This window comes from Lissotriton helveticus, chromosome 4_1 (assembly GCF_964261635.1).
Source record: "Lissotriton helveticus chromosome 4_1, aLisHel1.1, whole genome shotgun sequence".
NCBI classification, from domain to species: Eukaryota; Metazoa; Chordata; class Amphibia; order Caudata; family Salamandridae; genus Lissotriton; species Lissotriton helveticus.
In genome coordinates, this window is record NC_136063.1 from 1,100,907,333 (window position 1) to 1,100,933,207 (window position 25,875).

At 46.4% G+C, this 25,875-nt stretch overlaps 1 protein-coding gene across 4 annotated transcripts in view; it reads right to left on the reverse strand.

The window, feature by feature from the left end:
- The window catches only part of HJURP (Holliday junction recognition protein), a 934,375-nt gene that overhangs the window by 454,704 nt on the left and 453,796 nt on the right, over positions 1-25,875 (reverse strand). For all 4 annotated transcript variants that reach the window (XM_078687703.1, XM_078687705.1, XM_078687704.1 and 1 more), the window contains one exon: positions 24,391-24,445. In XM_078687703.1, coding sequence (XP_078543829.1) covers positions 24,391-24,445 — 55 coding nt within the window. The remainder of the gene's footprint in view (positions 1-24,390; positions 24,446-25,875) is intronic.

Here is a 25,875-nt window from a genome sequence, read left to right on the forward strand (position 1 = left end):
TGGCCCAACAAGAACGCGGGTCTCGTACCATCCAGACTCCAAGGTTCAATGCAGACAGGACCTGCTCAAGTGTTAACATCTTGAATTTTTCCTTCCTCGCAAAGGTGTTGAGAGGGCGCTGATCTAAAATTGGGCAGAGGCCTCTGTCCATCTTGGGCATCAGAATGTAGCAACAATAGCATAATGACCCATTTGGCAACCTCTTAATGGCTCCTTTGTCCAAAGATCCTGCACTTGCTGGTGCAAAAAGGAGAGGTTGTCCTCAGTCTGCCAATCTGAGAACGGTGGCAGGGACAGTGGGGTTTCTGTGAATGGGAGTGCATAATCACACCAAACAATTACTAGCACCCACTTGTTCGAGGTTATGGCTTGTCTTTGGTGCATGTGGCACCTGATCCTGCCAAAAAAAGGTTGCCAGTGTTGCTGCAAGGGCATATTAAAAAGATTTGGTGGCTGCAACTTCTGGGGGTGGCAGACTGAGCAGATATCCGGCCTTGGGTGCAACAGGACTTTTGGGAGGGAACAGCGGCCACAAAAGGACTAGGTAGTCTGCTGGCCATGGTGGATGGGTGGAACAGGACACGTCTGGTGGCCCTTACGGGAGCCACGGAAAGAGCAAAAGGAAAAGTGTGGTTGGCATGGGGCCATGGTAAGACCCAGCGACCATGTGCTGACCGTACTATCCTTGAAACCCTAAAGTATCCAGGAAATGAAATATGTTGCTGACGTTTGCCAAATGACTTGTCAGATACCGCACAAGCTTGCAATGTGTAGGAATGTAGAATTTTTTTATGGTTAAGCCCGCTTTTTGCCTGGTGTCAGTGTGTTACTGGTCGATCAGCCAGGTCTTGAGTAGCCTCCTGAAGGTCAGCAGGTCTTGGGTCTGTCGTAGGCTCAGTGGGAGGGTGTTCCAGGTCTTGGCGGCGAGGTGGGAGAAGGATCTCCCGCCGGTGGTTGTTCTTCGGATGAGAGTTCGAGGTCAGCAGAGCGGAGCTGGCGGTTAGGAATGTAGAAGGAAAGTCGTCTGTTGAGGTAGGCTGGGCCAGTCTTGTGGAGTGCCTTGTGTGCGTGGATGAAGAGCTTGGAGGATATCCTCTGGTTGACGGGGAGCCAGTGCAGGTTTCTCAGGTGGGGGTGATGTGGCTATTTCCAGTCCAGGGAGGACCTGGCTTGGCAGTTCGGGTTTGACTATTCCCATGGGGCACAGGGTCAATGCTGATTTGCATATGGCTAGGTTCAAAGTGGAATGGCGAGCAAAAAACGGATGGATTTAGGCCCAGATCTCTGTACTGGGGTGAATGTATGACATTGTTCTGCATTCTGTCCATCAACTGTTGTTTTTGCATTTGTCACCCCGAGTGGGACGGGTTTGCTGAGACAGGAGTCCCGTGCTCTCCATGCCACTGGAATCAAGCTTTCCTGGCTGATGAGGGCTGAAAGCCCGAAACCAGTCCTAGGATGCTTGTTTCCAGTCCAGGGAGGACCTGGCTTGGCAGTTCGGGCAGGACTGTTCCCATGGGGCACAGGGTCAAGACTGATTGACATATGGCTAGGTTAAAACTGGAACAGCATGGTGAGCAAACAAAACGATGGATTTAGTCCCAGATCTCTGTACTGGGGTGAATGTATGACATTGTTCTGCGTTCTGTTCATCAACTGTTGTTTCTGCATAATTCATTGCCAGACACTACCCTCCACGTACTTTGGATGGGTTTAAAGCCACTATTCGCGGAGTGATGTCCTACATCTCCATAGCCAGGGCTCGAGAGGCGCACCTATCTGAAGCGAAGCTCAAAGATGACATTCTCTCCCTAGAGCACATTGATGAGCAGTGTCCAACACTGAGAGCAAAGCGACAACTGGCTATTCTAAGGGGCCAGCCTCAGGCACATCAGGTCAACTAGGTGGAGCGCTCCCTACTCGCCCTAAAACAAAAATATTATGAGGATGGGGACAAGGTAAGTTCTCTATTGGCACAAAGGCTGAGCTACCAAAATGCTAGGTCCCACACTGCCAAAATCCGCACCGGCAAGTCTACTTGGGCTATAAGGGAAGCGGACAAGCATGAGGCTTTTCAGTCCTTCTACTAACCTCTTTATTACTCTGGGGGAGAGGATACAACTAAGATAGAGTACCTCCAGAACTGTCCCTGGCAATCATTATACCCGTTTATGACCCGAGACCTGGAGAAACTCTGCTCGGTTGCCGAGCTCCGCAGAGCTCTCCAATGGCAAAAAACCCTGTCCCAGACGGCCTTACCCCGGCCTTCTACATGGTCTTCTTGCCACAGCTTCAAGATCACCTGCTCACGCTTTTAAACTCATTCCCTCATGCCAGAGGCCTCACACCTACTATGTCTAATGACAAAATTACACTTGTTCCCAAGCCGAGCAAGGACCCTTCACTCTTGTATTCATATCGCCCAATTACCTTTTTGAATACTGGTGCAAAGTTTTACACAACGATGTTGGCCAACCACCTAGAAACCCTCCTACCCAGGTTAATAAATCCCGACCAGGTCAGGTTCATACGGCACTGGCAGGGATTGGAAAATGTACGATGCCTCACTCACCTAGTCAATAAGGCCCAACGGCATGCTATCCCTGCCCTTTTCCTCTCCATTGATGCCAAGAAGGCTTTTGACCGGATCAGCTGGGCCCTTCCTGCGAGCAGTCCTCCGAAAACAGGACTAGGCTCAGTCATGGTCAGAAAGATCATGGCCTCATACTCGACACCCACCGTCTCCATTCGAATTGAAGGCCAGACAACTCGCTCCTTCCATCTGTTGCGGGGCACCCAGTAGGGTTGCCCCCTGTCCCCCATGTTGTTTGACCTCATGATGAAGCCACTTGCTGTCCATCTACATAGATCAACTGACATAAGGGGTATCCCTTTTGGGGGACAAGACCACAAAGTACTGCTGTACGCAGATGAGCTTCTTCGAGCCCTGACAGAACTAGACACTTCTCTTCTTGCTGTAGCCAAGGCGCTACAGACCTATGAGTATGTATGTATCTGGGTACAAGATTAACCTGGCAAAGTCACAGGCACTCAGCCTCACTCTCCTGAAGAGCGACTCCACCGCCTACAGGTGAGGTGCTCACCCCCATTCCAGTGGTCATCTCACACTAATCGATGCTTAGGCCTTACAATAACAAACTCTATGGCCACTTGGACACAGGCTAACTGGCCACACTAATGTAAGCGATACTTGAAGACCTTCAGCACAGGAGACTGATCCGCATATCGTGGGAAGGCCGCATCAATGTGGTAAAAATTAACGTCTTCCCCCAGCTCCTATATCTATTCCAGTCTTGCCCACCCATCCCCACTGACAATATCACGGGACTGCAGGGGGACATTTGCTTGTTCACCTGGAAGGGGAGACACTCCCTTGTTTCCGCTGCACTCCTTGAGCTCCTGAGGAGCCAGGGTACGCTTAGCTGCCCAAATCTCCAGGATCATTATTGGGCCGCCCACTGCGCTACATCTCAGAATGGGTGGTAGGAGAGAGCGAGAAACACTGGTACACATGGACTGAGCTGTCGCTTGTTGATTGCTTTGAGACCTCTCCTTGCTTCCAAAGCAACATCGCCAGCGCAGTGCCTATATTGCGATTCCCGACACATTCAGTACTGGAGATTTGGGACAAATTGGCTAGTGGAAAGGGCCCAACTACTTTCCAAGCCCCAAACACTCCAACTGCGCGGAACCCCAACTTCACTCCTGCCCTTCCCCAGGATTCCTTCCCCATCTGGTCCAAGGTGAAGGCAGACTCCTACTGGACCTATTTCAGGGACGGCTTGTCAAGCCATTCGACCAGTGTAAGAAAGAATTTTACCTCCACCTTTCCAATGCAGAGGCTGCCTACCGCCCCCTTCTAACAGCCAGTGCGCAGTTTTGAGGGAATCCATGGTCTGGTGTCCAGGACAAACAATGTTGTACAACAATCCCGCCTCCTTCCCCACTATCCATACTTTTGGAAATAGGCCCCGGGCAATGCTCCTGACATTACTCAGAAACAGTGGGAGATGCTCTGGAAAGAGATCCTGAGTACACATAGAAGCCTCTCTCAGCAAGAGACAGCCTATAAGGCACCGCTCCAATGGCACTGCACCCAAGCCTGTTTCCCTGTGGGCTCCGGCATGAGTTTTCCCTGTGGGCTCTGCCATGAGTTGGCGATGTGGAGAACAGAAGGGGGACTATCACCACATATGGAGGGCATGCCCTTCTCTAACCTTTTTTTGAAGGAGGTCTTGAGTCACATCCAGGGCCCTTTGAGCTAACCTTTAACAGCAGATTATCACACTATCATTTTGGGTATCCGCCCCACATCACTGGCCGCAATGACTCACAGTGACTGGTATCTCATATTTCTTATGACGGTTGCAGCTATGCAGCTTATAGCTCGAGCTCGGAGGTCTCCCCTAGCCACCGCAACAGCACCATGGTTTACACAACTTTGGCACATCATTGCTATGGAGCAGATCACACACCAACTGTCTCACACAGATAAAAGGTTCCTGTGCCTCTGGACGCCTCTTATTGACTACATGTCCTGCCTAGAATACATATTCTTCCAACCCCTCCACACTCGTACTCGTCACATGTGAAACACACCAGGACAAAGGAGAGTTCCCTCCTGCCTCCCCTTTGGGGCCTAGTAGTGTGAAATGATACAGCAATTGGCTCCCCCTTCCCTTTTGCATTTCTGCACCGTAGGGAGATAAGATAGAGACCCCCTGACCTTCCCTGATGCATCCCCTCCCGCAGGGCGACCCGAAGACATCCCAGTGCTAGGAGGGAGAGACTGTAGAGCAAGACAGATATCAGTAAGATCCTGCGTCTGAGAGGTCCAGACTGAAAGAGCCATGTTTTGATGGCTTTACGAAAGCAAAGCTCAAAGTTCAAATTCCTAATGGCCAAGGAAAGAGAATTCCAGAGCTTTGCAACATTAAAGCTAAAGGAGCGTCCTCCTTTTCTGGCTCTTTTAACTAAGGAAACAGCGACCAAATGAAGGTTGGAGGAGCGGAGTGCCCTATTGGGGACATAATGGGTAATGAGCTGTTGAAGGATGGGAGGGCCTTTCCCATGAAAGGCTCTATGGGCAATGAACAGGGACTTCAATTCAATTCTTTGAGCAATTGGGAGCCAATACAGATCCCTCAACCCCTGCCGAGCTGACTGAGACCTGGGAATGCCCTGAAGCATGTATGCAGCCACATTTTGTACCACTCGAAGTTTCTGAATGGCAACCTAGGAGAAGCCAGGTATAAAGAGTTACCATAGTCCAGGTGAGAGAGAATTAATGCCTGGACTACCACCCGCCTCAAAGTATAGGTGAGCAGAAGCAATATCTTGCGCAGCATCCACAACAGACCAACACAGTTTGCTGATATTTTAATGGCCTGGGCTTTCGTCAGTGTGTCCTCAATCTACATTCACAGACATTTTATAATTTACTTATTAGCCGGGGCGGACCCAGGAGGGTAGGTCAGCCCAAATCATATTGGGTAGTAGGCGACATAGTCCAGAGAATTACTCATGTGGTTTTAGCTCCATTGAGTTTAAGACTGGATTGATTCATCCAGCTGGCAAACCGCTCCCAGCAAAGTCCAAGATTGGCTGGGGAAGATCGGAACCAGGCGTAAGTAAAAACACTGAGTGTCATTCGAGTAGGAGACTTTAGACATCCTAAAAGGAGCTAAAATGTCCGCCAATGGTTGCTGGTAGATGTTAAATAATGTGGGGTTGAGTGAGGACCCCTGTGGGACCCCACAAGTGACATGCAGGATATTTGATGCGCAGCCCTTGTCAAAGACCTGAAATGTGCACCCCTTCAGAAAGTAAGTGACCCAGTCCAGGGCTTTTCTTGTGACACCAGCATTACCAACCCTATCCGGAAATATGGGGTGGTCAAAAGTGTCAAAGGTTGCCCTGAGATCCAGGAGTACGATCAACACTGTTGCCCCTGGATTCAATCTCTTTTTGGACTCTTCCACCACCACCAATAGGGCGGTCTGAGCTGGTTGCCACATGTACTTCTAACCAACCACATTGACACTTACCTAAGTATTCTTGGAAAAAGTATTTTATTGTCTAATTCGTTGACTTTGCCAAGTCTTGTTTGTGGTTGAGTGAAATTGCACGGATTTATTATTTCTTGTAAAAGTTACATCCCCAGAACTCTCCAGTAGATCCTTTTCATTCTAGCATCTAAATTCTTACAAAAATACAACCTATTATTATAAATTGGTGTCGGAGTTCGTAAGTGTCATGTCGATTCCTTCGTCAATTGATTTGGTGATGTTTAAATGCTTAATACTTGCTCCTCTATGTAAGTCTTCCTGGGCAGTGCCACAGCTACCCATGGGTGAACTCTGAGTTTTACAGACATAACCCACTGGTCCTAAAGGAGTTGGTAAGTGTTTTACAAGCTGAGGTTGCACAAGTACCCCATATATACACCCCATTTCCTCCCACTGTACCGAGAGGTGGGATCCAGAAGTTATGTTTAGCAGTACCATACGACTGTTGAAGGTAAAACATTTGAGAAGTCACATGGGTACACACCTAGGAAAGACGTCCTTGTGTTTTCCAAGTAGTTGGCGAGTTCCATAGTGGCCAGACATTGTTTCCCAAGTGTTGCTGAACATTTAAAGGAGTTTTAAAAGTTGTCACAAAGTTTCAAAACGTTTGAAAGAGTCAGGTTTTTGAAAAAGTTCTGAAAGTCACAGTGAGCAAGGGAAACATGGAGCTTGACATGGCCAATCTGTCCACCCTCAAAAGAAAGGATCTGATGGAGTTGAGTAAGGAAAGAAGGGCCACTGTGGTAACTAAATCAAAGAGAGAGGATCTGGTTAAGGCCCTCCAGGCTTGGGAGAAAGCCTATAGAGCCTCACCAGCACTGGAAAAGGAGATAACCAACGGTAGAGTGGGGAAGACTAAAGAGGAGTGGAGGCGGATGCCCTCCACCTCAACATCAAGCCAAGAGAACACTGTTCAGCAGCAGTGTGGGGAGCTCACCTCACACAGTCGCAGGAGATCAGTTCAAGAAGAAGTGACAACCCTGAAGCTGGGGAGAGAGCCATGGCAGAAAGGAAGCTGGCCATTGAAGAAATAAGAGCCAATCTGGACATGAAGCCCAAAGAGAATGGTGGCAGCAACAGACAGAATGAAGTACCTGACAGGGGTGCTCAAGCCAGACTCCCCAAATGGATTGTCCCTAGCTATGTACCAGGGGATAACAGAAAACTGTCTGGCCTCACATGAAATAGCTCTCAAAATGAGGAAGGTAAGTACACAAGACTGGGGATCACAACTATGGGAGTTGGTTCAAGTAGTTGCTGCTTAGACTTGACGATGAGGTAGCAGAATCCTACCCACCAATGAAGGTAGCATTTGTCGAGTTGTTTGGTCTCACTCTTGAGGAGTAAAGACGGAAATTTAGGACATCACACAAGGGGGCAACACAAACCTGAGCTGGCTTTGAAGATACATCAGTAAAGGAACTGGATGGTTGGGGTAAAAGGTAACCAGGCAAGTATCTTTGAAGGGTTCTATAATGTGATGGTGAAGGAGCACATCCTCACAAATTGCACTTCAAGAAAGTTAAACCAACATCTAGAAGACTCCAAGTTAATTAGCCTCAGAGAGCTGGGCAAGATAGCTGATGAGTGTGTCAGGACAAGAGTACCCAAGAAGACCCAAAGTGGTGATCCAAAGAAGGGGGCTAGGCCCACAGAAGGGAAAGGAGGGAGGTAGTAAACCTACCAAAAAGGTTCCCTCAGAGCCCCAGAACCCTAAGGGGGGTCAAAACCTAGCCCACCTCTAGCAAGCAGAGTACTGGGGACCCAGGGCTAAAGAAAGTCTTGGACAACAGGTTGTGTTTTGACTGCAGGAAGCCGGGGCACAACTGAGGAGAAGCAGTGTGTCCCAAGAGAAAGGTCACCGGGGTGGCTAGTGTAGCCTTTGTGGAGGATATGTCAGATGAGGAGGTCCTACAAGTTTTCAACGGTGAGAAGGGTCCAGATGGTAAGCCGGTGATCATTGGGGAGGGTGGGAGTAGGCACTTCCATCACCTCAAGGTGAATGGGATCCCAACCACTGCCCTAAGACACACAGGTGCCAGTAACAACATAGTGGTGGGCAGGTTAGTGTCCTAGATCTGCATTTGCCAAGAGATGTGAATAGAGTTGAGTTCATCATCAAAGTACTTTATTCGGTTTTAAAAATCAATCCATAAAAGTTACACAACTCCATGTAACAAATAAAACATACAGTTCATAACAGTAAAAATAGAGGGGGATAGCCCCTTAAAAAAAGTATATACATCTAATACAAGGAATATTAGGGAAGGAAAAACAGACAACCAATGTCCAGGAATTAATCTTCATAGGTGGTGATAAGAGGTGCCTACCAGCGTTAAGGGTTTACTAGCTCTCCATACAGATCCTAGATCTCAGTGAGGATTTCAGAAAACCAACTATAAAAATGAAACATTCTGGTTTCAGCAACTGTAAATAGAAAAGAGCTGGGCGGACCCGGGTAAAGTTCAACTTCTTTAAAGAGGTGTTAAAAAATGTCTGCGAGGTACTTTATAACATGTACAGAAAAACAAAGTGTTGCAAATCCTGAGGAGACACTCCGTCGCAGCCACAGGATGCTAACAACTGGCCTCTACAGCACCCTTTTGGGACAGCAAGTAACAGATGGAAATAATCCAATCGGAACCTGATCAATAAAAATCGCTCATGGGTCGTCAGTGGCCACAAAAGATATGGCTCTATGGATGGGGCTGTTTTGAGGATCACCTATTTACGGACGCTAGATTTTCCAATTTCTAGATCATCTCTACCAAGCTTTTTTAGGGTAGTAACAGTTTTCTTTACAAAATCCACATCCTTCAAAGTAATAGCTTTAAAAAAAGGTCCGGCCGCCCGAGCTCTTCAAAACAGCCCTTAATGTATTTTAACCATGAAATGCGTAACATGTGATCGAGGCTCATATCTCTTAAAAGCTGGTGGTTAAGAGCTAAATCTTTGTTTAGCCAACAATTGAGCCAAAACAACAAAGGGCGCATGGCCAAAGTATCACATATAAATGGCAACCCCAGTTCTTCGTGTACCTCCAAATTTGATGTTCCGCTGGGCACTCCTAGGAGACGTTTTAAAAAGGTGTTCTCCAGAGCATCATTGGCTGCATAGCCCCAGATTTCGCTCCCGTAGCTAGCTATAGCAACACTTTTGGCCTGATATATTTTCACCATTGCCGCAATTGGGCACTTACCCTTCTTCGTGCCAAAGTTGAAAATTGCAGCATTCGCCCTTATAATCTCCCCTTTTTCTTCTGAATCAGGGCCCCCCCAATTCAAGCGGTCATCTACTAGACCAACCAGGTAAGATAATATCGAGGTCATTGGTACTTTCTCATTACCCACTTTAAAGTGGTACTGTTTCCTCAGTCGAGTCCCGACCTGCATAATATAAGATTTAGAATTGTTAATTGCCAGGTCACGGGCGTCCACAAAGCTCCGGAAAGTGTCAAGCAAGGTCTGGAGTCCCTTTGCCGTCCTAGCAATGAGGACCGCGTCGTCAGCATATAGCAGGGCGGGCAGACCTCATCGCCCTACATATGGGAAAACGACCCCTGTTTTTCCCAGAGTTTTATCCAAATCATTGATGTATAAATTAAATAAAAAAGGGGCCAGGATACATCCCTGCTGTACCCCCCTCTCAGTTTTAAAATCCCTAGATACACGGAGATCCTGGGCATATCTGATGTTAGCCTTGGTATCCCTGTGCAGATCCTCCAGGCAGTCAACCAAATTGTCCTCCACCCACATGGCCCTCATGGATTGCCACAGTTTCCCCCGATTGACACAGGCAGATCCATGAAGGCCATGTAGATCGTACCTTGGCGGGCGATACTTCCCCGAGATCATATATAAGTTAAGGCATTGGGCCAAGGTGGAACGCCCTGGGCGAAACCCATATTGTATATCAGAGATGATCTCGTTCTCTACCGCCCAGGAGGATAATCTTTCCAGTAACACCCCGCCCACAACCTTGACCACGGAGTCAAAAAGGGAGATCGGTCTGTAACACGAAGTGCTATTACGATCGCCCTTCTTGAAAACCGCAACCCTGGCTGCCGCATTAAGCACAGCCATCAGTACTAGGGCCCAAAAAAGTGGGTTTTATTTAAAAAGGTCTGGAGGGATGCCACCCGGACCTGGGGCCTTATTGCACGTCAGCCCTAAAATACCCATCTCCACCTCTTTCTGCTTGAAAACTACTGGGAAAACTAAAAATAGATTTAAGGTGAGACACCCATTCATCCTCAGATATATTAGTGCCTACTTCACCATCCCTAGCCTTCTCGAATAGAGGTCGGTTAATAATGTCCCAGAACCTTGAGCTGTTTCCTAAGGTATTTGGCTCCAATAAGTCTCTCCCCATTTCCTCCTTCAATTCACCCTTGCTGGTGGCCAAGGCGTTGAGTTACCCTTAGCGGAGGTCACAGAGCAGGCTGTGGCCTTAGTACCCCTAGAGGTAGTGGGTACACTTTGCAGGCATAGGGTGGTATTCAGTTCTGACCTCCCCCTGGATGGTCTCCAAAGGTTGGTCTGAGTCCAGAGGTGGCAGCCGCCCTGGGCGCTGCCAGTCCCTAAGATCCGTGTGGTCCTGTCCATAGAGTTTTTAAAAAAAACTTTATTTACCAGTTTCTCGAGTACAACATTGAATATGTTAATAAAACATTGCTTATTTGCATTACACAATGTGAAATCTGGGCTTAAAGAAAGTACATCCCCACCGTCCGTCACATTTGACAACTATTCCAAACTGGGAAAGCATATCAGCCGTTATTCTCCGACCCACCAGCCGTCTCCCTCAAGGCCGTCTCACACTCTGCGGAAATACCTGAAAGGTAGTTTCAAGGAACACAGATGTTAAATTATTGGATTATTCTAACCCCGTGCGTGGTCTTGTTCAGCCCACATCCACTCGGACAATCCTATGTTCCTGTTGTGAAGTGTTTAAGGACTGCGATGTGGCTGCATAGTTTTTGAGGGGACCCCAAATATCTTTTGGACGGGAAGCTCTGGGTAAGGTACTGCAAAACAGTTCACTGTTGGTATTGCAATATGTAGGACTGCCTAACCAAGTCTGTAACGGAGGAGCTACCTTCGTCCCCCATTTGAGCGCGATCTCTCTCTTTACCAACAACAATCCCAAGGCAATGAATTTTCGGAACCTCTTCGGAAAGTTGACCACATACCCCAATGTGGTAGCTGCCAAAGAGATTGGACAAGAAACACTACGGGCAGGTTCCCGGCGTTTGCGAGAGATCCGGGTATAACATTATCATGTGAGGTTGTCATTTGATGTTTTCTTTACGGCGTTGCGAGGAAACTTGCTTGGACCTTTTAATTACCGCATTGGGGAGCAATTTTGGACAACATTATTATGTGACTATATTCGTGGGATTTTCACAACAACTGTGCTAAGTTGCTGACTTTCACCTGCTGACTGCTGTTTTTTTGCACTTTACGCCGCCATACGTTACAGAGAGGGGCAGTGAACTTGGAATGCTCTGGGCTTATCATGGGCCTAATAACGTTTACAAAATTTGATGTCTGTTTTGCATACCCATTGACAACTTAGGAGCTGGTTTTCTACACCAATGCTCCGAGCGCAATTCTGAGAATCGAAGAAGCTTCAACATACCGTATTTGCGATACAACGTTGTCCTATTAGTCTTGTAAAAATTGTTTCAAGACGAAACACGTGTCAGCTGTTCTTTTGTTGTCTCTACGTGTCAATATTGGTGAAGATCTGAGAATAAAATTCTTGCTGCTTACATCACTGGAGTTGTCCCACTGTTGCTTAACGAATTGTTGACTCACTTAAGTCATTAGTGTAACTTTATTGTGTTGTGCTCTGTCAACCAGTTTACATACCCCATTAATGCGACCTCTGGTGTGGGTGTAATATCCATTTCTACCACGTTTCCCAAGACTTGAAATATTTCTGCCCAGTATGCTTTAATTTTGCCGCAGATCCAAGTGAGATGTGCAAAATCTGCATGCGGGGCCCAGCATTACAAACAAAAGTGGGGTCTAGTCGGGTCTATCTTACGAAGTTTCTCTGGAGTGACAGAGCATACGTAAACATTTTAAATGGATTAGTTTATGGAGGCTGTTAAAGGAAATTTCCTTTGTTTGCATACAGCATGCAGTCAATTGGTCGTCTAGGATTGGATGTCCCAAATCAACCTCCCATTTCACCCAAACTTCGGTGTCATCAAGTGGGATGAGGTCAGCGCACCCTCGGTATAGTTTGGAAGTGAGATGTTCTCCCCCCCTTACACTCAATAACTGTGGAAAGTGGCACAAATGGGTCCGGCTCAAGTGGAAAATTTGACAGCAGCAGTCTCATCATTGAACATACCCGGTTAAGAATAAACTTGTCCATGAACGTTGCCCTCCTTGAATTTCTCTTATTCAGACATAGAGAAAAATTGCCCACCAGTGAACATATTTCCGGCTTTACCGATGTCGTATTTGGAGAACGTTTTTTGTGCCAGTAATTCGCCAGTGATTGGGATCCAATTCATATTCATTATCAGAAGCCCAGGTGAGTATAGTATAGGGGCCCTCATAATTCTGATCAGTTTTTTCCAGACCCAGCTGGTAGTTGAAACCGTTTGCATATCCTTGGGGTCACAGGGTAAGCTTTGAGGGAGCACTGTGTTTAAGGAACCTAGGAGGTCTAAATCAGCCTACGGACGTAGGTACATGATTCTGGCGTCAGGATGAAACCAGGAGTGCGCGTAGCGGCACTGGGTGACCAATTTACATAGCTGAAGATTGGGTGCCCCAAATCCATCTCTACCATAAGGAAGCGTCATAACCTCCCAACGGGCTCTGGGTCTCTTGCCACCCCAGGTAAGCCTAATAAGGTGAGTGCGTAATGTCAAAAAGAAACTATTGGGAAGCGGTATTGGGATGTTATTAAACAGAGAGAGAAATTTTGGAAAGATGACCATTTTAATTAAAGCCACTTGGTCGGCAATCGACAGGGGAAGCCGCAGCCCTTTTTCAACCTGTTCCTCTAGTTTATGCTCCGCCTGGCCGTAATTCAGTCGGATTATTTGTTAAGTATCAGATGTATATATATATATTCCAAGATATTTTGTTGAATCATCACACCATTCCACGGGAAACTCGCAATTCCAGTGAATAGTGGTTGAAGTAAGAGGAAAAAGAACTGACTTGTGCCAATTTATTCCCAGACCCGAGAAGCGCCCAAACCTAATGATTTCCCTAATCAAAGATTTGAGGTTTGCTGTGGGTCCTAAACATACAAGACGACATTATCCACATATAGGGAGACCAGCAGAGGGCATGTGTGAAACTGGAGTCCTCTCTGCAGATGTCGCTCCTGAAAATGTCGGACCAGGGGGTCCATTGCCAAAATGAACTAAAGCAGTGATAACGAGCAGCCTTGCCTGGAGCCTTGTGCCATTGAGACGGATCCTTGCCGTCGGGCCCCGATATAAGAGAGCAGTTAGATTGATGAATCCCTTGGGCATACCCATCCTGCGCATTATAAAAAGAAAAAATGCCCATTCCAAGGAATCAAAAGCCTTCTCGTGTCTAGAAGGATTGCTGCAGCTGGGATCTCATGATTAATTCTGTGCAGTACCGCAAATAGTGTCCTTAAATTAAGGGAGGTGGACCGATGAGGCACAAACCCCGATTGAGCGGGGAAATGATTTTGTCCAGCAGCAAAGAGAGCCGTAGGATTTTATAATCTAAGTTTAATAATGATAGCGGCCTGTAGGATCCACAGAGCAGAGGATCCTTCCCTGGTTTAGAGAGTAAAACTATCACAGCCTCTCGGAGAGTGGGTGGTAGCTCATTCTGCTCCAGTGCCTCATTGTAAACTTCCAGTAGTCTGGGAGCCAGTAGATCTTTGTACGATTTGTAAAAGTCGCCAGTGAAACCGTCAAGACCTGGTGCAGTGGATTCATTTAGTGCTTCGATCGCGCTTATAATCCCATTAGAGGAGAAGGGCTCAGCCAAAAAGTCTTGCATGTATTTTTCTATATACACCAGAGCTATCTCTGAGAAATATTGTTCCTGCTCGGCTAGATTGTGGGTGGTTTTGGAAGTATACAGTGTGCTGTAATATGTCAGGAATTCATCCCTGATATCTGCAGTATCAGTGAGGAGTTGTCCCGCCAGGGAGTTGAGTTCCGTGATGTAGGATTTTCCATAAGGGGGTCTCAAAAGATGTGCCAGAGTGCGTCCTGGCCTCTCCCCTCGCCATAAAGGCGGGCGGTAGCATATTTGCTCAGGAAGTGAATCGGCAGCCTCACGAAATTCTGTGAGTAGTGTCAGGCGTCGCTTGGTACCATCCGGCTGAGGGGTGTGGAGTTGTGCCTGGTCTATGGCATCCAATTGCTGCTCAAGGCGGGATAGAGTCCCTCTAAGGTCTTTTAACACTCCTGCGTGTTTCGCAATGCTAACTCCCCTGATGAAAGCCTCAAAAGCCTCCCAAAGTACTGCCCAGGTGTCTACCGACCCCGTGTTTAATTCGAAATATTCAATTATTGCCTCTCTAATCTCGGTGAAAAACAGGTCATCATTCAAGGCCCTATTGGTGACCGCCACTGTCTCTCGTGTCCTTCGGGCCTGGGGACTCGAGCCTCTAGCACCACAGGGGAATGATCAGAATATGTTCTGGGGAGCGTCGTGGTGGAAGCGTACCATGTGGCTAAGCCAGGGGAGCATAACCAATAGTCCAACCTGGTCCATGTATTATGTTGTGCCGAGTAATGCGTGTAGGAGCTAGCTGTGGGATTGCGGCGTCTCCCAATTTCAAGCAAGTTCAATGAATCGCACAGGTCTATGAGGGCGCGTCGCGCTTGAGGCTTGATGTCTGGGGCGGCAGAAGAGAGGTCTAGTGGAGGATGTAATAGTAGATTATAATCTCCACCCATCAATATGAGATCAGAGCCCGTGAGGAGTACTAGAGAATGTAGTCCATGAAAATACTCGGTACTGTCAGTGTTGGGGGCATATAAGCACACCAATGTGACGGTGTGGCCCATCAGTATTTCTGTCACTATGGTGTGACGTTCGTCTGCATCGCAGTCGATGTTGTGTAAATGGAAGGGGAGTGGCTTATGTATCCCCCCTCCTACCCCACTTAATGGAACTCTGCCTGAGGAAATCCACTATGTTTGTATATTTATGTATATAGGGATAACTCTAATCACTAGTATATGCAGTAGACCGCTGTGCTCTCCACCATTCCTTTGTGACTCAGAGTATATCCATGTGTATCCCTTCCCTATGTATATAGAGATAACTCTAATCACTAGTATATGCAGTAGACCACTGTGCTCTCTACCATTCCTATGTGACTCTTAGAGTATATCCATGTGTATCCCTTCCCCATGTATATAGAGATAACTCTAATCACGAGTATATGCGGTTGACCTTGGTACTACCTACCATTCCTATGTGACTCTTAGAGTATATCCAGTCATATCCCTTCCCTATGTATATAGAGAACTCTAAACACTAGTATATGCAGTAGACCTTTGTACTATCTACCATTCCTATGTGACTCTTAGAGTATATCCATTTGTATCTCCTCCTTATGTGACTTTACATCTTGTACATTTGCAATTTTTTTCTGTTTGTATCCTTTATGTAACGCATGTAATCTAAAGTCCTTATGTTTCTCAACTGGTTCTTATGTAAAGCGCTCTGACACCTTCAGGTAAAGTTTGCGCTATATAAAATCGCACAAATAAATAAATAAATAAATAATCAATATGTCGTGCCACGAGCATATGAACTATAATTGGAAAAATAGCGGTGTGGGCCCCGGCTAGCAGCAAAAGAATGTTTGTGGATTTCGGGAGGTGGGTTTTCTGCAAGAATGCCAAGTCTATCTGATGCCTTTGTAGGTATTGGAGAACATGCTTCCTTTTTTTGTTGTTATTGAGGCCCCTAACATTCCAGGTGATTAAGGAAAGGCAGGTGTGGTCGCCATGTTAGGTGACGTTGTAATTACCATGAGTGCTGTGAAAGAGCAATATAACAATAGTGGAGACATGTAGCACAATATAGCAACAAGCTTTGTGTGAATTAAAACTGGAGAAACAAATCTGTGAATATTTCCCTTTCCCCTCCCCCACCCAACCTCATGTCCATAGACGTCAAGAACCAACCTCATCAAACCATAATCAAATGCATCCAGTAAACATCCTGGTTGTAAAAGACATTGTAAAGTATGATGCATTACTATCAGGAAACAAAGCAATATGAGAAACACTCAGGGAGGAGGTAACGCCCAGACAGCCCCCAGCATTGTAAAGTAATGATCAACGATACGTAATCTGTCAAATATCAATGAAAAGTTCCAGTGCTGAAGAGACTTCAGTCCTGAACAAGTAGTACAAACTATTCTGAGGAGAAGAGATCGACACTGGTGATTGAGCCACTATGTGAGGGAGAAGAGCCAGGCCCAGCCCCTTTCTGCTGGCTGTTGCTGTTTTTGTATGTCTTACAGAATTCCTCCACTGCGACGGGGGACCCAAAGATAACCGGAACGGCCATTGATGTTGATCCGTAAGCGGGCTGGGTATAAAAGACCATATCGAAGTCCTAAGTTGTGAAGGGTTGCCTTTACACCATTGTATTTTCGCTGTGCTTCTTGCACCATCGCTGTGAAATCAGGGAACAGCGCAACTGTTGAGCGCTGCTAGATGGTCTCACCTCATTCCCGTGCTAGACGGAGAGCCATGTCCCTGTCTTTGAAGTTCATGATTCTAGCAATAATGGGTCTCGGTGGGCAGCCAGGATTGGGGCACTGGCCTAAGCAACGATGAGCATGCTCTACATCAAACCCAGATGTTAACGGATCTTTTCCAAAGAGGTCGGTGAGCAGCGTTTCCACAAAACGGTCCATGCGGCCAGTGTTTGTGGATTCCGGTACCCCGAGAATGTGTAGATTACTGTTCCTACTGCCCGTTTCAAGCTTCTCGTTCTTGATGGCTATATCCTTTAGGATTTTTTCCATGCGTTCCAAGCGTTTAGTGGATTGCGCGGCTCCATCTTCAAGGTCGGACAACCTCCCCGCAGCTGTGTCCAGTCGACTGTCATGGATGTCAATTTTGGCTCCCCAAGGTATCTTGCCACTTTTTGAGCATGTCGAACCTGCCATCCAAGGCTAGGAATCCGGCTCTCAGTTCTGTCAAAAGGGAAGACTAAGTGGAATTCGGATCGATTGTGGGGGCTGTGTCTTGACCCTCCGCCATATTGATGTTGAGCTTGCTTGTTCTCTCCACAGGCTTATCAAATGTGAGCAGGCTTTGCTTAGGGTCCTTAGGACCCATTCCTCCCTGCACGCGGGTGAGGTGGAGTCAGCACTGGTGTGCAGAGAGAAGTCAGTGGTGCAGCTGGACCAGAAGGGGCCGCCAAGCGCCTCACTCACCGGGATTACGGGTCAGGTGGGAGTCCCGTGGCTGCAGTCTTCTCGGACTCAGGAACTCACACGTGGCCAGGGATGCGAAGGCCGTGTACGATATTGCGCCGCTCAATCAAGTGTGGCCACGCCGCAAGCTGGAACCGGGCATTAAAAAAAGGATGATTTCTGGCGCTTCTCGGAGGCATCGACCTCCACAAGCCTTCTCCGCCGTCTGGGGTTGCAGGATCTTGTTCAGGACACACCCACAGTCATTATGGATGCGACAGAGTGTGTTTTGCTGGTTGCAACTGGAGGAGCTTCAGTGCAGCATGGCCATCGCGGTCGGCTGCCTGACCACGCCCTGTCCTGTCCATAGAGTTAGGAGATGTAGGCACCAGAAAAGAGGTAAGGGTAGGAAACGAAGGCCACTCTTTGTTAGGGACTACCAACCCAAGTAAGGGAAGGCCACCAGACTGGCCCTGGTGAAGACCCTTCTGACACCAAAGAAGAAGTCCTGGACAGTCATGGAGCCCCGCCCGGACTGATAGAGAAAAAGGTGGCAGGAGGATGTCTACCACCTGAGCGGTAGCACTCCATTCTGAAAAGTTAGAGAAGTTCCAAGAGCCCAGAGTAACCCATCCACCAGTAGTGTAGTGCAAAGGGCGTGGTTCTGGTTACTGATAGACGTCATTAAGCTCTGTTGGGTGCTTGACTTTGTGGCAACACTATCCTTGGCATGGGGATCAGACCACATGATAGGGAGTAAGGTAGGTCCTCTGACCCTATTGGCCATGTTTGAGTTACTCAAATCAAATGTTGGGTAATCCCCTTTGGGTTACCTAGGTGTTGCCCTTGCTAAGGTAGGTATCTCAGTCCCAAGTGGGGAGTACAGAAAAGGTTAGTAGATACACAGTCCTAGCCAAGGCTAAATTTAGTTTTGGGTCTGCCATGGTTGAGGTAGGTCAGCTCCCCAGTGGGAATGACCATGGCAGAAGCATGTAAGGTATAGTAGGCCCTGCAATGGTCAGCGGGTTAACCTACATCCTTGATCGCTAAATAGTTGAGGAGACTTACCAAAAGCTGGGGGGAAAAGTGTAAGGAAACAGGCTTTTTGCAAGTTTAACCTGACTTTTTGCCCCCATTTTGACTGCTAGGTACTGGTGTAATAGCTCGGAAATGCCTTGAGCCCTGCTAAACAGGACTCCGTGCATGTGCTCTGATCCTTAAAATGGTGCATGCTTAATTGGCTGGCCCCCAATTGGCATAGGCTAACTTAATTGTAAGTCCTTAGTATGTGGTTCCAGGGGTATCCTGGGCCTGTAAGTTAGAGTGTCCTCCCAGGGACTGCAGCACTTGATGTGCCATCCTGAATGGGACAAGGTAAAACATGGTTCCCAGTCTGCCACTGCAGACTGGAAAGGCAGTTTTAAACGGCTAACTTTAATATGTCATTTAAAGTATAACAAATCCCAAACCACCTTTTTAGGTCTCGGCTAGCCGCGCGAAGAGCGTCTCCGCCGAGAACATTTTGTCGGCGTGTGTGCTTCCCAGGAGACAATCCTGGCCACGCGCATGGCGATTTGAAACTGTCACGCGCACGCGAACGCGCGCTGTGGCCGGGCGCTGTCTCCTGGGAAGCTCGAAACATCACACACGCATGCGCATACACACAGACACACACAAGCGCCCATGCACGCACACACATACATACATACAGAGACACCCCCCCACACATACACACACACACAAGTGCACCAAGGCCCCCCCTCCCCTCCCCCGCCGCCGTCACTGTCGCACACATACATACACACACGAGTGCACCAAGCCCCCCCAGCCCTTTTGAACTTACCTGGCCAATCTCGGGGGACTCTGCTGTCAGCACGCGGCGCGCAACCTCCTGCGGGCGCGGCCCCGGGGCTCTCCACCGCTCACAGGAGCCCCGGGGCGCGAGACGCAGTGACTCCGCCTGCCTCCTCTTCCGGTCCGGACGCGGCCCCGCCCCCGTCACAGGCGACCTTGCCTGACTTCCGGTGCGGCCGCGGCGGGATTCCGGGGGGGCATTTTCTGTTGCTTCCCCTCCCTAGTCACCACGTAGACTGAAATCCATATTTTACCCAAAAATGATCTTCCATGTTTCATGAAAAACATTTTACGAGAATTACATTTACTGTGGCATCTGGGTTTTGAAGTCACATTGATTTGTGTGAAAACAATAGCTAAACATCTAATACAATGATTAAGTGCATTAGTATAAATATACAGCTAATGACTCCTCTTCTGTGAAAATAATGATATCCTACAAGTAAAATTTGTATCGCCAAAAAAAGAAGATATTAGTTCCCATACAGATACGATTGTATCCCAGCAAAAACAGTGTGGATGTATTAAAACAGCAGTTGAAATAGGAGTGCAAGCCCGTGTTGGATGTGACTGAGTGTGTGGGTGGCCAGTGGCTAAAATATCATTTGAATTGCTTGACACAGGAAAAGTGCAGACTGAGTGTGCAGAGCAGTGAGTGCAGAGTGAGTGTGCAGAGTGAGTGTGCAGATTGAGTGTGCAGAGTGAGTGTGCAGAGTGAGTGTGCAGAGTGAGTGTGCAGAGTGAGTGTGCAGAGTAGTGAGTGCAGAGTAGTGAGTGCAGAGTGCAGAGTAGTGAGTGCAGAGTAGGGAGTGCAGAGTAGGGAGTGTAGAGTAGTGAGTGCAGAGTGCAGAGTGCAGAGTAGTGAGTGCAGAGTAGTGAGTGCAGAGTAGTGAGTGCAGAGTAGTGAGTGCAGAGTAGTGAGTGCAGAGTAGGGAGTGCAGAGTGCAGAGTAGTGAGTGCAGAGTAGTGAGTGCAGAGTAGTGAGTGCAGAGTAGTGAGTGCAGAGTAGTGAGTGCAGAGTAGTGAGTGCAGAGTAGTGAGTAGTGAGTGCAGAGTAGTGAGTGCAGAGTAGTGAGTGCAGAGTAGGGAGTGCAGAGTAGGGAGTGCAGAGTAGGGAGTGCAGAGTAGGGAGTGCAGAGTAGGGAGTGCAGAGTAGGGAGTGCAGAGTGCAGAGTAGTGAGTGCAGAGTAGTGAGTAGTGAGTGCAGAGTAGTGAGTAGTGAGTGCAGAGTAGTGAGTAGTGAGTGCAGAGTAGTGAGTGCAGAGTAGTGAGTGCAGAGTAGTGAGTGCAGAGTAGTGAGTGCAGAGTAGTGAGTGCAGAGTAGTGAGTGCAGAGTAGTGAGTGTAGAGTAGTGAGTGCATAGTAGTGAGTGCAGAGGAGTGAGTGCAGAGGAGTGAGTGCAGAGGAGTGAGTGCAGAGGAGTGAGTGCAGAGTAGTGAGTGCAGAGTAGTGAGTGCAGAATGCAGAGTGAGTGTGCAGAGCAGTGAGTGCAGGTGCAGAGTGGTGTGTGCTGTTGAGTGCAGAGTGCTGTGTATTGGCAATGTAAATGACAATGCCATTTATTTATGATTTAAAGAAAAAAAAAGAAATGTCATGAGCAATGCCAATAGCTCTAATTTCAATGCTGCCGAGACCATTGCATTGTAAATGCTTGTTTAATGTAAGTCAACCCTATTGCAGGCCAAACGAGCCCCAAAGCAGGGTGTGATATGTTTAAAAGTGGAATCGCGATAAAAAAGGGTTGTAATGATGTCGTAGAAAGAAGGACCAGACACACTACGGGTTTACACACGTACATTTATATTATTTACACAGTGTATAATTATTATACAAAAGAAAAGCATTTGTCAAAAGGTGTCCCAAGTTTAGCATGAACCTAACAATTGAGTGACACAATGAGGCAATATTTACAAGGTTTCACGTATTTTTTTCACTGAAAACGACCAAAATTAATATTTCTTCAAATTATACAGCCACTTTACACAATAACAAGTGCTGTGATAGTGGTTCGTTTTCACTTGTTGAAACACTTGGGACACCTTTTTACAAATGCTTTTCTTTTGTATAATAATGTTGATATACTTTGTGTAAATAATATAAATGTACATGTGTAAACCCTTAGTGTGTCTGGTCCCTCTTTCTATGACATCATTACAACGCTTTTTATTGCGATTGCACATAAGTATTATCACACATAGTTGTATATTTTTCCACAGGAACCCGTTTCTGTGTTATAACTAACTACCCTGGTTCCGCTGTGAGTAGGGTTCCCTTGTTTTCCCCTTTCAATGTTTAAAAGTGGAACATGTACTTTTACATGTTCCAGGAGTAAACCCCTAAAGTGTTGTTTTTCCTTTGGAAAGGCTAGCAGCCCCATTGGCAAGAACAGAGTTACAGGCTGGCATCCCTGCCCTGCTACCTTTTGAATGGGATTACTATAGTTGGTACTCTTTGGTATCAAAAGAATCAGTGCATTTAATCCGATTTAGTTGTTACATCAAATTTAATGTCGCCGATGAGCAAAGTGCATCTTTAGAAGATGCCTCTGTATTTGCCAATGGTTTCCAGTGTCTGTTTACTGTTTTACACTAGGCTTGTCCTGCAAATAACTTTCTGCCCTCCTGGAGGGATGTGCAAACAACTTGCGGAAAGGCCAAACAAGGGGCCTCATGGGAGAGAGGTGTTACCTACCTCCTGCAGGAGACCACACAGGTGTTAGTTCAAAAGGCGAGCTTCAAAGGGGAAGGGAAAATGGGTATCACTTGGCAGTGGGGCTGCTCTATTGTTTAGGCATAAAGGCTGACACTGGGAAGGGAGAGGAGAAGCCAGTTGTAAAACCGTTTTTTTACAGGAGGATATAGTTGGGATCCACACCTTTGGGGTGGGCTAGGGAGGTTAGAGTGCTGAGATGGGTTTCGCCATCTTGGGAGTGGGCAGAATGGTGCATCCTGGGATCGCCTGATGCCACACTTCCCAGGAAGTGGTCATCAAGAGGGAGGGAACCTGTTAGCCCATTGTCTACCAGCTGCATTCTACCCTGAGGGCATTCTCTGATGATAAATAGGACACTCCTGGCACCCAGAACTCGGATCTTAACCGACTTGGTAGGGCAGAAAAAGGACTGCCTTGCTGCACCGAAGGACAAGCAAAGAGAGGCTGTATCGACGACGGCTGCACCTGGGGGCTTTGCCTGCTGTGTCCTGCTCAGGAAGAAGCAACATGCAGAGCCCAGTCAAGCCTAGAGAACTCCAAGGGCTAGCTGACTGGCTTCCAGTTTGCAGCACAGGGACACAACAGTTGAAGAAGCCTGCTGAGGCCAATTGCTAGCCAAAGTCTTCAAGCTTCTACCACTGCGGCTGTGCATCACCGAGCACTGAGACCTGACACATAGAGTTGCACCAGAATGTGCTGAACCAGTGAGTGCTGTTGGTGAGTTTCTGGGACCCTCAGAAAGCGAGTTATTGACTCATGAAGGATTGGCCTGTGACCATGAAAATGGGCAACTGGTAATCCAGTGGCGACTGGACTTTGGCCAAACAGGGGAGGACTTTGGGGGATGTCGACCCTGCAACCAGGACCCTCTCACAGTCTTCGTGGAATGAGGACTCCCTGACGGAAGACCCCCGTTAACCATGTCACATCCACAGCATCCCTGGAGCATCTTCAGCATCCTTCATTTATTGCATCAGGAACAATCCATAGGAATCCATTGCAACACAGATAAAGTGCCTGAACTGTTGAAGGACTGCTTCTGCTGTAAAGTTAACTGTTCTTGAGGACCGTGCTTGTCCCTCTGACTAGCTTCCTGGCAGAGTTGGTAGCCCCAAGTACTTCTAACTGACTGCATAGACACTTACCTACGTTTTCTTAGAAAAAATGTCTGTCCAATTAGTTGACTTTGACAAGGCTTATTTGAGGTTCAGTAAATTTGCACTGATTTCATATTTCTTGTACACTCTATCTCTGGAACTCTCTGGTAGATGTTTATGGGTCTAGTGTCTACATTCTTATAAAAATACAACATATTTTTATAAATTGGTGTCAGATTTCTCGAGTGTCGAGTCGGTTTCTTCTTCAATTGTTTTAGTGCTGCTTAAATGCTTTACAGTTGTTCCTTCATGTAAGCCTTGATGCTCAGAGCCACAGCTACTCAGGGTGGAGCTGAAGGTTTGACAAACTAAACTCATGGGTACTAAAATTTCACGGTGAGGCGGCAAAACCACACCATATAATACACACCCCATTTCCTCATAGCGTGAAATTATCTATCATGATGCTTAAAATAATGCTTTAAGATATTTAGGTAGAATACCTTAGCTGAAATAACTTGAATTGCATAATGAAAATGCTTGCACTATGCTATCCCATTAATTTAATCTACATGCCCTAAGACAAATTCCTTCATGAAAGTCACAGACAGACAGTGCTGGCGAGAAGATATTTTGATGTGATACAATTACATTTTGTTTGCAAGGTGAAGACATAATAAAATCAGGACTGACCCTTTGGTCCATTGTGGTAGAGCATCAGCCTGCTTTAAGAGGCGGAGGTCAGACTGCAAGCTATTTGCACAGGAAGACCTACGTTGAAGACAGTGGTACTCTAAGGGTTTACCATGTACTCGTAGTATCATATGCCAATTGATGTATCATATTCAACTAGAACTGTGATTTAAAGTCGTTTGAAGACCAAAGTTGGAACAAGGAATTCAGTTCAGAAATATTCAGTACATTCTCAAGACAATAGCAAATATCTTGAACTAAGGATGTCAAATCCTAAAAAAGTATCCTGGTACAACCATATTATAGATTACCGCCATGAAAGAAGATCGATAACAATTACAAACCTAATCATCATAGCCTTCCACCTACAGCTGGCACAAAGGACAATTTAAAATAGAGCCGCTTAGTATTGTAGGTGTAAAGAGCTGTATTCTTGCATCACTTTATAAGCAGACTATATTCTAAGCAATTTTGGTATAAAAAATAATAAAGGTTAACAAGAAGGGTCTCAGAAATAGTACCACTTGTACAGTTCTTACTTGATAAAATAAAAGTCTCATTCTTTTTAGCTGAAGCAGGAAGTACAGTTGACTCCTAAAAATAAATAAAAACGTCGTAATTAACAATAATATCAGAATATACTGTAAAGAAATTATGACATTTTTAATAAATGATGAATGAGTCATTTGCATATTAATTTATTTATGGTTATAACGTAAAAGCAGTTCTCAATATGTAAAATGATTAATACAGATAACAGTTTAAATCCTTTAAATGAAGAAAATAGCCACAAAAGTTACGTACCTGTCACACTATTCTGCATAATAGATTCTCCTTGTTAGCAAAGATGCAACCCATAAAGGTGGTAAACAAGACTGGTGATAAACGAAATCCACTAGTGACAACAAAGCACATCAGTTTTGTTTTCCTAGTTTCAATACAATACAAAGCTAGTAGTTGTACAACATAAGGGTCCAAGCATAAGGTAGAGACTCCTTAGGGAAGGACTCAATGTTCGATTTTGAGAAAGGTCGCGAATTCAGGAAGTGAAAGTTTGGCCCAGACTTTATAAAAGATTCAATTTCAGTGAAAGGACACTGAAAATGACATAAAGGAGATGGCTAAATATCTACTTATTGAGAATTGTAATGCTTTTGCTGGAAATATCAGCATATATTCTAGGATACGAACAGAGGGGATGTGTCTTGTACTGCCTAAAAGAAATGGGACAAAGTGTTTCAACAAATGTCTGAGGGAATGGGGGTATGGAAGAGAAGGATCACGAGTGGCCGCATCTGGCTGCCCTCTGCTTTTTCGTTTGCTTTTGATTTGCTATATATTGAGGTCGGGTGAAGAAGGAGCCGGTTCAGATACAACAAGAAAGAAGAGTGAGCAGTGAATGCCAGAAGGCGGCTTACAAGCCTGGCAGAGATGTATGGTTTAGGCTACACCTTCTTCCTTGACCCCCGCTTGTTTCATCATAGGTCCTTGAGAAGGACGTCAAACCCTTCTACGCAGAGCACTGACAGTAACTGTTTCACCCCAGTTCCACTTTAGTAGGGAGGCCATTGGGGGCTCCCCACAGAGTCATTATTGGACTCCAGGGACTCTGATTCTAAGCAATTTTGATGATTTAAGACACAAAACAATACAATAGGGAAACAAGCATTCATCAATAAATACACAAATTCGGAAATATTTTATATAATTCACAAATATTTTCTTAAAAACTCAAAATTTTAATTTTAATGGGGCGGTTGGAGCTTTTCTTAATTCAATTGAGGTCACTCATCGTCCATACTATGTTCTGTTTGATGCACTTTCACTGTTCCCATGAAACAATCTAAGAATACCAACTTAATTTTTAGCCTCCAATTTCCTTCATATTTACAAAACGATTTAACATTTTCAATGTTACTTCTTTATTTATATACACTTTATTAATCTGTTAATTTTATTTAATTTTCTAAGCAATCGCAGACCCCCTGAGTAGGGTCCCCGGACCTCAGGTTAAGAACCACTGC